This window comes from Tachypleus tridentatus, chromosome 10, assembly GCF_004210375.1.
Source record: "Tachypleus tridentatus isolate NWPU-2018 chromosome 10, ASM421037v1, whole genome shotgun sequence".
NCBI classification, from domain to species: Eukaryota; Metazoa; Arthropoda; class Merostomata; order Xiphosura; family Limulidae; genus Tachypleus; species Tachypleus tridentatus.
In genome coordinates this window covers 149,567,668-149,581,890 of record NC_134834.1, presented here as the reverse complement: position 1 = coordinate 149,581,890, position 14,223 = coordinate 149,567,668, and the positions used below count along the sequence as shown (strand labels likewise).

Below are 14,223 nucleotides of genomic sequence, written 5' to 3'. Positions count from 1 at the left end.
AAATTATCACAACTGAGTGTTGTTATTTTATAAGAGAAAGTTAGTACAGAATTCAAAACTATAGTCGAATAACGTAATATGAATTAACTGCCTTACGACCTTACTAGATTGCAGTACATATATAAAACACTGCTTCAATTACGTCAACATAATGTCGGTAAAGAATATCTTTTAACATATATTTTATAGTATAAATTATACATGCAGCGGATGAGATACAGTTTCAGTTTTTCCATCGTTCCAACAAAAAAAACAAACAAGCCCTGCTAACACTGATTCTCGGAACTTTTTTTTTCATTATGGAAAATAACAATTATTGTTCCAGATCACGTGGTTGCTACAGGAATGGTCTGTACAAATAGATCACCCTTCCAAAAAATAACAAATTGCCATCATTAGGGAGCGTTGTTGTGGGTTTCCTAATCGAGATATTTCACAATAAGTTCCATGCTCATTGAATTTTGATTTACTGCAACCATCGAAGTAAAATAATAACCTTGAAATAATATATACATATATTTAATTTTTTGTGCATTACTAATGCAAAGTTTTGTAATTATTTGTATTTTTAATTCGGAGACCAGGTGGTTATGGTATTCGACTCGTAATCTGAGGGTTAGGGGCTCGAATCCACGTCACACTGAACGTGCTCGTTATTTCAGCCGTGGGGGCGTTATAATGTTACGGTCAATCTCATTTGTTGTGAAAAGAGTGGTCCAAGAGTTGGCAGTAGGTGGGCTTCCGTTCCTTCCCTCTAGTCTCAATCGTGGACAGCTAACGCAGATAGCTTTCGTGTTGCTTTGCACGAATTTAAAAACAAACAAACAGTCTAATTCAGGAACAGAAGAGAATATATAAAAACGAAGAAGTTGTAATTTTTGTTTTGTCCTGCAGTACGTATCATCTTGATAAATACAAATCGTTACTTTGAAACCAACGTCTTCGATAAAATAATGTTATCTTGTGTTAAGATTAAAAAGTGAAACAGAAAAAGAAAAAATGGCAAGAATTTACTTTTGTTCGTCTGCATATCGAACACGCCTACGATTGGCTCAGAGGCAGGGCTATGCAATTACAACACTAAAAACTAGGTTTTGATACTCATGACAGGCACAACACAGATACCCCATTGTATAGCTTTGCGCTTAACAGAAAAACAAACATATAGGAAATAAAATTATTTCAATATGGATATTAATTTCTAGCATAAATTACAGAGAAAGTACAATATTTATTGAAACGCTCTTATTAAATTCAAAATTTATCGAAAACGATATGGTTCATTATAATTGAAGCATAATTATGAATTCATTAAATATGATAGATCGAATGCAAAACGTGACTTTATCGATAAAAATATGGTCATAATTTCTTTACAAAAAAATGCTTAACTAAAACTCTATACGAGCAACACATAAAAACATTTTCTATTTTATTTTTATGTGGCCTTAATGGTCGCTATACCGAAGCTTATCGGGAACACATTACTTGTTAAATGAATGCGAAGTGTATACGTTTGTTGCACAGATAAACCTTAATATGTGCGAGAAAAACATATTTATAGTAAAAGTTACCTTTGGTTTGTAAACGTACGTAGCACTTGATTACTGATTTTAATAAATTTTAAAAAAGGCACGAGATTTTTCTGTTGATGAAAACGGCAAAGTACTGAGGAAAAAATCGCTATACAGGGTTTATATTTGCCACAGCATACAAACTGATTATTATGACAGAACGTAGACTATACAAAAGATAACAACTACAAACATCTTACCTTTAGGTTTGGTACCTCTGGACATGGTTCAACCAGTTTTAAATTGTCTTCATTAGGGCTAATATCTACAGATATCATAAATACTGCGTGTTTATCACAAGCCGCCATCACAAATGAGTTGTTTGATGGCCAGTGTTTAGAGGGCGCCTCAACTTCCCAGAAACCTTTGTGAGTATATTGCAAACCTGGATTTTTTATCTTTCTAATGACTTGCTGTTTGGAGATGACGTTAGTTCTTCAAAGCTAATAAGATTGCAGAATTATTAACCTAATGAGAAATGCGCATGCACAAATCTTCTCACTGTGAGATCACGATATCTGAGTCGCCTTGAATTTAAAATGAAAACTTGACGTTAGATAAATTTTCAGTTCGATTATTAAAACGTAGATGCTGTTTATAAAACTGCAGAATCAGTTAATGCTTGTATAAATTATGTGTTAGACCCTATAAGGAACAATATAATGTTGGAAAACAAAATAAAGTTTCTAATCCACAATAATATGATTTTTCTGATTTACTCGTCATTTTTCTACCTTAAAGTTTAAGTAACACTGAACATTTATTTATATGTGCGTGATTTTTATACATTATAATAAAAAAAAAAACTTCAGTTTTTATATGATCATAAGTAAGTAACAACTGGTTATATTGTTCTGCCACATTGACAATTTACTGTTCTCTACTTGATACGAGATGTGACAGTATTATTTTTTTGACATACCGAAAAGTTTTATATAATACAAACTACAAGGAGTGTTAATTACTACTCTAATACGTTGACAATTTCATGCAACAATAAATTTTAATAAGTAGTTTGTAACAGAGGGTGTTAATAATCACCAGTGATCACAACGATAAGAGACAGTTATGTTCTGGTATGTTGTTAGTTTCTGTATCACAATGATCAGTGACAGTTAGTTATTTTCTTTTATGTTGTTAGTTTCTGTATCACAGTGGTCAGTGACAGTTAGTTAGCTTCTGATGTGTCGTTAGTTTCTGTATCACAAAGCCGTGAGGGCGTTATAATGTGACGATCAATCCCACTATTCGTTAGTAAAAGAGTAGCCCAAGAGTTGGTGCTGGGTGGTAATGACTAGCTGCCTTACCTCTAGTCTTACACTGCTAAATTAGGGACCGCTAGCGCAGATAGCCTTCGTATAGCTTTGCGCGAAATTAAAAAAACAAACAAACAAACTGTATCACAATAGTCAGTGACAGTTAGTTATCTTCTGGTGCGTTGTTAGTTTCTATATCACAATGATTAGTGACAGCTAGTTATGTTCTGGTATGTTGTTAGTTTCTGTATCACAATGCTCAGTAACAGTTATTTATCTTCTGTTATGTTGTTAGTTTCTGTATCACAATGCTCAGTGAGAGTTGGTTATCTTCTGGTGTGTTGTTAGTTTCTGTATCACAATGATTAGTGACAGTTAGTTATCTTCTGGTGTGTCGTTAGTTTCTGTAGCACAATAATTTGTGACAGTTAGCTATCTTCTGATATGTTTTTAGTTTCTGTATCACAATAATCAGTGACAGTTAGTTATCTTGTGGTATGTTGTTAGTTTCTGTATCAAAATGGTCAGTGACTGTTACTTATCTTCTGATGTATTTAATTTCTCTCTTAGAAGGTTTTAATACTAACCAAAGTTGCTATTATTTCAGTTGCTTTAAGTAATGTCCTATTTTAGGTTCAACAAAAGAGAAAGGATTTCATAGATTATTGATTAAATAACATTAAAAGCGTTTGAAATTCACAAGCTTCTGAATGTCACTTCTATAAAATGTTTGAAGTTTGGAGGAAAAGAATGTAGAGAGGGTAGTTTTGACGTCTTCATGTGTTCCAAGCTCATTTCCATCAAGATCGTTCTGCAAACTTCGGAACAGATAATAATCAGATGGGGCTAATTCTAAAGAATAAGGAAGATATGGAAGTTTTCCCAGTCTAGCTCTTTAATCTTTGCAGATGTTATTCTTGCTGTATGGGGCAGTGCATTATCGTAGTGTAACACAACACCTTAACGATTGATCGAAGCAAGACTCTTTTCTTTCAGTGCAACATTTACGTCTGATGTAATCGTTACATTTAGTGGCAGCAACTCAAAGTGTATCATACCAACCATATCCCACCAAACGCTTAATAAGACTTTCTTAGGGTGGAGTTCCTTTTGGGGCTGTGCTTTAGCCAGTTTACCTGCACTGAAATATTTTCTGCCGCGCTTAACATTTTTTATAAAATATCAATTTTTCATTTCCAGTCACTAACCTGTCTAAAGAAGGTGAGTTACGATCACAAGAGTGCAGAAAAGTGCAAATATCCACTCTTGCTCTAAGGTTGGATTCTGTCAAATCATGGGGGATCCATTTTCCAAGTTTTGACACCTTTCCAAGCTGTTGCAGATGACGATGAACTGTTGAATGGGTTGAATTAAGCTTCTGTGCTAGTTCTTCAACTGTTACAGCACAATCTTCATCAAGTGCAGCCAGCAGCAAATCATCATTAAATTCAACAGGACGACCTGAACATGACACATCACTTATGCTGTAGTTACCTGATCTGAACTTTTGAAACCACCTTCGACATTTTTTTTCATTGAGAGACTCCGTACCATAAACACCTTGAATGTTTCGTGTAGTTTCTGCTGCACTATTACCTTTTTTAAACTCATAAAGCATTATATGCCTAATGTGCTCCTCAGACACATCCATCTTCATAAGGGTTTATTTGATTAATGATCTGAAAAAGTGGAGTTGGGTTAGTTTCTTTTATTTGCCTGAACATTTTTATACACGTCCTACTACATAGTTTATTCATTAAAGCCTTTTACAAAGACAGAAATTATGATGCACTTTTTGTATTAAGTTGTCGGACATTACGCATGGGATGGCCTGATATATTAACTCAAACAAAAATGTCCATTATTTTGAGGTTATGCCTCTAACTAAAGTTGTCATTATTTGAGACATATCCTTCCATGAGTTGTAGTTTGTTTCTTGAACGATCGAAATAAAATACTGTTAGTATTTCTATTCAGTAAACGTGATAAAAGAATAACTAGCTATAGAAAACTATGTTTTTTTTGTAACTGACTACATACACTTCAACCGACAGTTGTTGGGGAATTTGGTCTGTTTTTGAATTTTGTGCAAAGCTACAAGAGGGCTGCCCCTGATTTAGCGATGTTAGACTAGAGGGAAGACAACTTGTCATCACCACCCACCACTAAGTGTTGGGCTACTCTTTTACCAACGAGTAGTGGGATTAACCGTTACATTTAAACGCCCCCACGGCTGAAAAGGTAAGCATATTTGGTGTAACGGGGATTCAAACCTGCGACACTCTGATTACGCCATGATGGCCTAGCCATGCCTGGCCGTTGGGGAATGAATGCCATGGATATTTCGAAGTTAATTTCTCCTTCATGTGAATCGTGTCGTATATTATCTTGATAAAATATGATTTTTTTCAACACGTTGAAGATCTTTAAAAGATGTCTTGTTTAATTTCGATTATTGTTCATTTGTTTTCGTTCCACGATATTTATGTGTTTGCTCTTTAAATTTGAAGTCAGTTTTTCCATCACATATATTCTTGTAAACAATAAATACATTTATGGCGAAGCTGAAAACAACAGCTACGATAATCGTTGTGTATAAAAGGTTAGTTCAAAAAAGGAATTTCATGGGTTCATTTGCCTTACAAGTCTGTATGATTACAGTAACTAACATGCGGTACTCTACCCACCTCACAGAAAAAATAAACATAAAATAAAAACTGAAATATATCTCATTTATAGTTTATGCTGTGACTGTTTTTACTGAATGATTCTAATAATTTGAATAGCTTGTTTTTGTTAAGAAAAAGCTACACAAAAGGCTATATGTTCTGTGCCCATGACGGGTCATTTTTAAGAAGTGTAGAAAAAATGTATAAAATCAGAAAGTAGGATTGAAATTATGTAATAGTAAAGAAACAGGGTAGGAATGGGCGAGATAATTATTCATCACATCACGTGAGAGAATAATGAATAAATATTACTTTTACTTGAGGGAAAGCTATCAGGAAGATTACTTTCTCTCACGTAAAGTTGCATTTCTACATGATTTTTTTAAAAATTTTCTTGTTTAATTCATGCACAAGTTCACTTTCATTGGTCATAACTATAGGAATGCAGATGGATCATGCATTCCATAAGAAAGTTTCCATATATTTAGAATATATTGAAAATGAGTTTTTTGTAGGTATGTACCTGAGAAAGCTTATATTATCTCGATTTTTACCAATGAATGTTTTCATCTAGTCCACCGCTAGTACAGCGGTATGTCTCCGGATTTACAACGCTAAAATCAGGGGGTTTGATTCCCCTCGGTGGGCTCAGTAGAGAGCCCATGTGGCTTTACTATAAAAAAACACACACATACTTATGTCTTCAACCAATCATTCCCTGACTTTTTTTTTTCACCGGTAGAAATACCACTGTAGTATCAATACATTCAGCATTACACACCTATTAGTATCAATACATTCAGCATTACACACCTATTAGTATCAATACATTCAGCATTACACACCTATTCAATACATTCAGCATTACACACCTATTAGTATCAATACATTCAGCATTACACACCTATTAGTATCAATACATTCAGCATTACACACCTATTAGTATCAATACATTCAGCATTACACACCTATTAGTATCAATACATTCAGCATTACACACCTATTAGTATCAATACATTCAGCATTACACACCTATTCAATACATTCAGCATTACACACCTATTAGTATCAATACATTCAGCATTACACACCTATTAGTATCAATACATTCAGCATTACACACCTATTAGTATCAATACATTCAGCATTACACACCTATTGGTATCAATACATTCAGCATTACACACCTATTAGTATCAATACATTCGGCATTACACACCTATTGGTATCAATACATTCGGCATTACACACCTATTGGTATCAATACATTCAGCATTACACACCTATTAGTATCAATACATTCAGCATTACACACCTATTAGTATCAATACATTCAGCATTACACACCTATTAGTATCAATACATTCAGCATTACACACCTATTAGTATCAATACATTCAGCATTACACACCTATTAGTATCAATACATTCAGCATTACACCTATTAGTATCAATACATTCAGCATTACACACCTATTAGTATCAATACATTCAGCATTACACACCTATTAGTATCAATACATTCAGCATTACACACCTATTAGTATCAATACATTCAGCATTACACACCTATTAGTATCAATACATTCAGCATTACACACCTATTAGTATCAATACATTCAGCATTACACACCTATTTACCATCAAAATATTTTGAACGACAATCAGAAAATTATTGTCAAAACTTCTCTTCTTCGCTTATCACCTTTTATTCTTTAATATAAAAACTTAGGTAACTGTAACTTAAGGAGAAGGTGTGATATGACTTATTTCTGTTGCTACAGTAAACTTTACCAAATTTTCATAAATCTTATAACAACAGAAGAATAACAATAATAATACACTAACTTGTATGAAAGTTAATTTAATCTCGGTAATATATACATATTACAGTTTGTGTTTTTTTTATAAACATCAAAGGTAATTATGCTGTCAACTTGTCAGAGGAATATGTCACTCAGAAAAAATATCCAAATTGAAAGAGGGACAACACTGGTATTTCTTTACTTCTAGACTATTACACCTTCAAGAAGTCAGACCATCTATATATCATTGTGTCTTATACTTGTAAAAGTATATTTAAACGACAAATATGTGAGTTCTAGATCAAAAACAGGAAGTTGCAACGTAGGAGTTGAGAATAGCTTCCTACTCAACCATTACATATTGAGAATTTCGTGAACGTACATTTAGCTTTCTGTGAAGTTATGTCAAGTGTACGACTATGTAAATTTGTTTGACATAAAAAATCCATTCTTCATTATCAGGGTTAATGACACACAGTTCGTTTTGCTTGCAAAGTTTATGCTGGAATTACGCACAGTAAACACAATGCTTGTAAATGTAAGATACTTTATAAATCTTTACTTACATATATGGATGGTAACACTTGGTGTCGCTGTGATCTTGAGTTCTCATCTTGTGGGAGTGGTATTTTGAAGCTTTGTATCGTCTTTTTAGATATTCAAACTCTTCTTCATGGTGTCTCTCCAGATGTATTAGATTAGTAGCACAAGGGTGTTCCAAAACCGGGGTGCAACCAGTTCATATCAAGTTGCTTTTGCGTGTTCGCACGAACTAGAGATTGTTAACTATGAATACATTTCGTTAGTTTTGTAAAGCCCCATATTTGAAAAGGGTAGAGAAACGTAAAAATAGTGATTAGACAAAATATGATGCGATACAGATGGACTAAGTAATGTTAACTATTTCTATCTAGCTTTGTTCACGGAAGATGAGTGCTAAATGGACTATAAATAGCCCGGTGCGCAGCGTTTCACAGTCCGTCGGGTATGGGTGGAGCTCAGTAACATCAAATGCGTCCCTCAGTTAGGCCTACTTGGCTCACTCCACAAAATTTCCCTTTTTATATCATGGCCTGGTTTGTGTCATGTGACAACTATAAAAATGTTGCAGAGAAAGAAACTTTAGTTATGAGTTGTTTTCTAAGAAGACAAAAGAAATAGCAAATATATCAAGTAATTGTGCTGTGTATCGGTGTTTCAATAATAAGAAAAATATAGGTGAAAAGAGAGATCTGTTACTTTTGGTTTCTTAAGGAAAAAGACATAAAAAGGCAGAGCAGTGGATTCATTTATACAGACGTAAGAACAATTCACAAAGAATGAGTTAAGGCGTTCGACTTGTAATCTGAGGGTTGCGGGTTTGAATTCCTGTCACGCCAAACATGCTTGCCCTTGAAACCGTGGGGGCGTTATAATGTGACGGTCAATCTCACTATTCGTTGATAAAAGAGTAGCCTAAGAGATGGCGGTGGGTGGTGATGACTAGCTGTCTTCCCTCTATCTAGTCTTACACTGGTAAATTAGGAACGGCTAGCGCAGATAGCCCTTGAGTAGCTTTGCGGGAAATTGAAAACAAAACAAACACAAAAAATGATTACGTTGACGATAAGTCGAGTCTTTTAGGATCACAAGTTAAAGAAATAAAAGACAATTGAAAGAGGATACACCCACCTTTATTCTTATACAAATCTGTGTTGGTGTTAAGTTTAAATATGTTCATTTGTTGAATAAACAAATGGCTTCATGAAATTTTCATGTAACGAATCGATGTAATGGTGTACGTCTTAACTAGCCACCTTTGTATTTCTAACATATAATGGACTTTTTCAAGAAATAAGATATCAACAAAGATTCTCTGAATACTGTAAATAAATTAATAATGAAATAACTGAACAAATATACAGCTGTTGGCATGGAATAGAGTCGACAGAGAATCTCTTTCATGATATGTAACAACTGTGATACTTATGGTGTGACATGAATACACTGATGAAAAGTGTTAACAAATGAATGGTACTGTTATTACTGTTGAATCATAATTTACAGTAAGTAACTTCAATCTCCATTTTTTCTTTATTGGTTACCTTAGTTTTAACTATGGTCTATAACGTTATTTAGTAATGTTGTCCATATTTAATTCCTATGTAATTTTATCTTAAAAAATAAATAAAAACAGTATATGAGTGTATACGTGTTTTACCTCCTCAGTTTTACTCTAAAAATGGTTCATCTAAATTAATTTATATCATGACAACTAAGAAATGTAAATCATTCAAAGGAATCTTACATTACACTTAAATATTCATCATCCACTTTACCCACTAGTGTTACATCCAAGTTTTAGGAGATCGCACCCTCCAAAGATACTATTTAACATCCGAGTTGCATCTGAGCTTAATATCTCAAAATATATCTTTCCTATCACTTAGTAACTTCTCAGATCTATAGAGTAGGCAATTATTTATGACATACTGAAAGTTCGTAATTTCATCGATAGGTGAGAGTAAAATATATTGCATTTAAAGCTACAAGCAGGTTTTGTTTGTTTTTGAATTTCGCACAAAGGTATACGAGAGCTATCTGCGCTCGCTGTCCCTAATTTAGCAGTGTAAGACTATAGGGAAGGCAGCTAATCATCACCACCCACCGTCAACTCTTGAGCTACTCTTTTGCCAACGAATAGTAGGATTGACCATCACATTATAACGCTTCCACCGCTGAAAGGGCGAGCATGTTTGGCGTGACGGGGATGCGAACTCGCGACCCTCAAATTACGAGTCGCACGCCTTAACACACTTGGCCATGCCGGGCCTAACAGTTACTGCCCTCGACTCACAATCAGTTAAAGCTGAATGATATAAGAAACCTACAGAAAATATATCAAATTAAAACGTTTTTCTTTCTGAACGTTGAGAAACTTTATCATAAACAGAATATAATGGAGGCGATAGTAAATGGTACACTTAGGTTATTAGAAGTTTTTATTAATTGCTCGGATAACATAAATTTTGTTAATACTTTCTGTTAAAGGCCTCTATAAACTCGTTTTCGTAGTAAATACACTGACAACGTCACAATTAACCATGCATATTACCGCTGTTAATTTTACCTTCAAATGACCGTGATTTGAATATGGGTGGGGAAGTATCTGTTTCTTTTTGCAAATAGGTGGCGTAGAAAAATAATTGAATAATTAATACTAAATAATAAGGCAGTAAGATCGGTTTGTAGAAAACAGCAATATATCAAAATAGCAATTTCGAGGACGAATTAGTTGTTTCAATCAATTCACTTTGATACTGTTTGTACTATGTACTACAGTATTTGTTGGTTAATAAGCCTGGCATGGCCAAGAGCGTAAGGCGTGCGATTCGTAATCTGAGGGTCGCGGGTTCGCGCCCGCGTCACGCTAAACATGCTCGCCCTCCCAGCTGTGGGGGCATATAATGTTATGGTTAATCCCACTATTCGTTGGTAAAAAAGTAGCCCAAGAGTTGGCGGTGGGTGGTGATGAATAGCTGCCTTCCCTCTAGTTTTACACTCCTAAATTAGGGACGGCTAGCGCAGATAGCCTTCGTGTAGCTTTGCGCGAAATTAAAAAAAACAAAAACAATCTATTCAGTTTCTCATCCTTGGTATATATAGTAAGAAATCCCACAGCAATAATCAAACAGCCACACGTAATTAAGAATTCGATGACAAACTCATATTAAAAAATAATATAAGTCTTGTAAATCAAAACTCAGCTTCGCTCTTCCAGAACGTAGCTTCAGTCATGAGGTCTCACCGTTTGGTCATACTTTAATAATATATATATATAATTTAACTAATTTTGCACGTGTTCATATTAAGTACACAGACGTTCGAAAAGGTATAATTTGTTCTCATGTTACATCAGTTCAGTTTTATAAAACAGTCGAACTACGGAGTACTTTGTGCTTACACTAGACCGAAACTGTTAGAAGCGCAGTCTTCTGTTAGTTCAAGCGAAAAAGGTCATCCGAATACTGCTATATCAATTATTTTAACTTCAAGATAAAAAATTCTGAATCAGTCGGATTATCAGTTTTAACCAAACAATCTGTGGGCCACGGGATCGAAACAGTCACCGAACATGCTCGCCATTTAAATTATGGGGAAGTTATAATATTCCAATCAATCCCACTGTTCATTGTCAAAACGTAGCCCATGTGTTGGTGGAGGAGGGTGTTGAGTAGCTATCTTCATCCTAGTTTATTACTTCGAAATTAGGGACGGTTAGAGCAGATAGCCCTCTGGTGGTTATTATGCGAAATACAACAAAATAAACAAAAAAGTAAACAAACAATTTATTGTCCTACACTGCTATTAATTACACGAGGTATCCCACGTTCACAATTTTGTTACTGGCTCCTATTGCTGATTAATTAATTCTGTATTGTTTTCTCTAAAACAGGATAAGAGAGATTATTTTAAGTTTTCAGATACAATATTAGAGTAGTCCAAGGATTGAGGGGGGTGCTATTGCAGAACAGATTGTCTCGAAGGTAGCTGACTTCTAAAAGCTTTTGTTTTTCGATGTTCTACTCGAGTTTTCGTTGGTTTTTTTTTTCTTCTAATTTTGCGCAGAGCTACACGAGCGCTATCTGCGATAGCCTTCCCTAATGTAGAGGTGTAAGTCTTGAGGGAAGGCAGCTAGTCATCACTACCCACCGCCAACTCTTGGGCTATCCTTTTACCAACGAAGAGTGGGATTGACCGTCACTTTATAAAGCCCCCACAGCTGAAAGGACGAGCATGTTTGCTGTGACGGGGATTGAAACCTACGACTCTCGGATTACGAGTAGAGTGCCTTAACCACCTGGTCATGCCGTGCTTGTTCAACTCAAAAGTGTCAATCAGGCTTTTATTTTATGGAATTCTGTTTGTACTTTTAAAATCATTACATTGGCTTCACATAGAAATTTAGCATTTGCAAAAAATAAAAAATGAATTATTAAAAGTTTGTTCAATATAACATGTACGAAATAGTGAATCTTACAAAAATGCATTGACACTTTATGTCAAATAGGACTTTTACATGTATTGTTCTATGTGGCAAATTTAATTGCCCTGAAAAACAACAGCTGTAGTCATATGCGTAATTAAATATTTGTGCACGTGCTGAGTCAGTGTTACCGTCTACGTTTCTTGGCAACGAGCCGACATGTTAGTCGTTACATAAGAAATGACCTGGTAACTTTGGGCATAATTTAAATAATTAATGTGAAAAATAAATCAAATTAATAAAACGTTTCAAACAAAATATTTAGCTTCCACAAGATCTGAAAGTAGGTTTACTTAAGCTGTGTATAAATTAAGTTGAAACACAGACACGTTAAAATATAAATATATTTACTATTTATCATGGGTCAAATTTTCTATTATATTGTGTGGTTATGGAAGAGAAATATTGTCTAAGAAATGTCGTGGAGGAAAACAGAAATAAAAGTAAGATTTTAAAACATACCATTTTGATATTATGTCGATATGAATTAAACTCTGACATCATATTTTGAGAGAGCTAGGCCTAAACTATGGTGGGGATAGCGTATCTGGCTAAGTCAACCGAGTACGTTGAATGTGGGCCACTCGAACAAATAAATAATTTCATGTTTCTACGAAAGAAAATCTTAATATTGACACACTTTCAACTGCCCTGTTTATATATTTTTAAAAGAAGTAAAAAAAATGAAAGAAATTCGTAAAACTTGCCACTCATTTATTTTCGTTGCAGGGCTTACAGATGAAACCTAGACTTACAAACGAAACCCAATATTATAGTCTAAACCAAATTTCTTTTATTTTTTCTATCCTCTCGTCCTGCCAGGTGTAACCTGATAGTTAGGGCGCTTCGAATACTCGTCACATCATACATGCTCGCCTTTTCAGAGGTGGGGGCGTTATAAAGTTTCGGTCAACCCCACTATTCGTTGGTAAAATAGTAGCTCGAGAGTTGGTGGTGCGTGGTGATGACTAGCTGCCTTCCCTCTAGTCTTACACTGCTAAATTAGGGACGGCTAGCACAGATAGCCCTCGTGCAGATTTGCGCAAAAATTCAAACAAACAATTTTCTCCTTCAGGTATATTGTGCTGCGTTAATTTTGGCAGTGTAGTTTTGTTTGTTTGTTTGTTTTAACCAAGTCATGTGATGCTACTGTCTCTCAGTATAAATAATAATCGCGGAAAAAATTGATGTAATTGACTTAAACATGAAGTTGAGCTTCACAAATGACAAATATAATGATGCACAATCGGTTGACATAGTGACGTCAAATCCAGTTGATGTTAATATTGATACGATACTAGGTGCAGACATTTTGATGAACCCATCCGGTGGTGGTTTCAGGGACGATGAAGAATTTAAAAAAGCTGCAAATAGATACTGTAAAAACTAATCAAAACAAGGCTAGAAATATTGCAGACATTATTAACTCCAACTACAAATCCCTGTTTTGACTCCACTAAATGTAATTCTAGATAATAGCATGGAGCCAAATTAGGGGTTTCTAGTTTTTCAATCCCCAAGTTTTTTATTTATCTTTTCTGCTAACGTTTTTATGCTCAACTATCGGCAAAGGACTACTTGGTATGATATCTGACATTATACATTGTAATTATAGTAAACGTAGCTCGTAGTTAACTGATACGGTTCATGATGATTTACTGTAGCTATTGACATCTGGTCACATTAGTTGAAAATGTAAAACGTTAAGCTACACTGGAAATTGTCATGGAGATTTGTTTGAGAATATACTGAATATTTATAGTTTCTGTGTGTGAAATTATCTGTGTATATTATTACTTATAGCAATGGGCAAATACACACCTAGACTAAAACACAACTCCGACTAAGTGCGTATAAAATTTTACCAATAGAAAAGCAGCCGTTTCAAATAAA

At 34.6% G+C, this 14,223-nt stretch overlaps 1 protein-coding gene across 9 annotated transcripts in view; it reads right to left on the bottom strand.

Annotated features, from left to right (window-relative positions):
* The window catches only part of LOC143230604 (solute carrier family 2, facilitated glucose transporter member 1-like), a 71,850-nt gene extending 58,962 nt beyond the window's left edge, over positions 1-12,888 (bottom strand). For 3 of the 9 annotated variants that reach the window (XR_013016543.1, XR_013016544.1, XM_076464449.1), the window contains exon 1: positions 1,775-1,938. Coding sequence is in view for 3 of the 9 variants with exons in the window: in XM_076464449.1 (XP_076320564.1) it covers positions 1,775-1,882 (108 nt within the window). In the remaining 6 variants the exon portion in view is untranslated. Of the gene's footprint in view, positions 1-1,774; positions 1,939-7,870; positions 8,399-12,792 lie in introns of those variants that run through there. The other 6 variants (XR_013016545.1, XR_013016546.1, XM_076464448.1 and 3 more) reach the window with 5 other exon arrangements.
* Between the last annotated feature and the right edge of the window lie 1,335 nt (positions 12,889-14,223).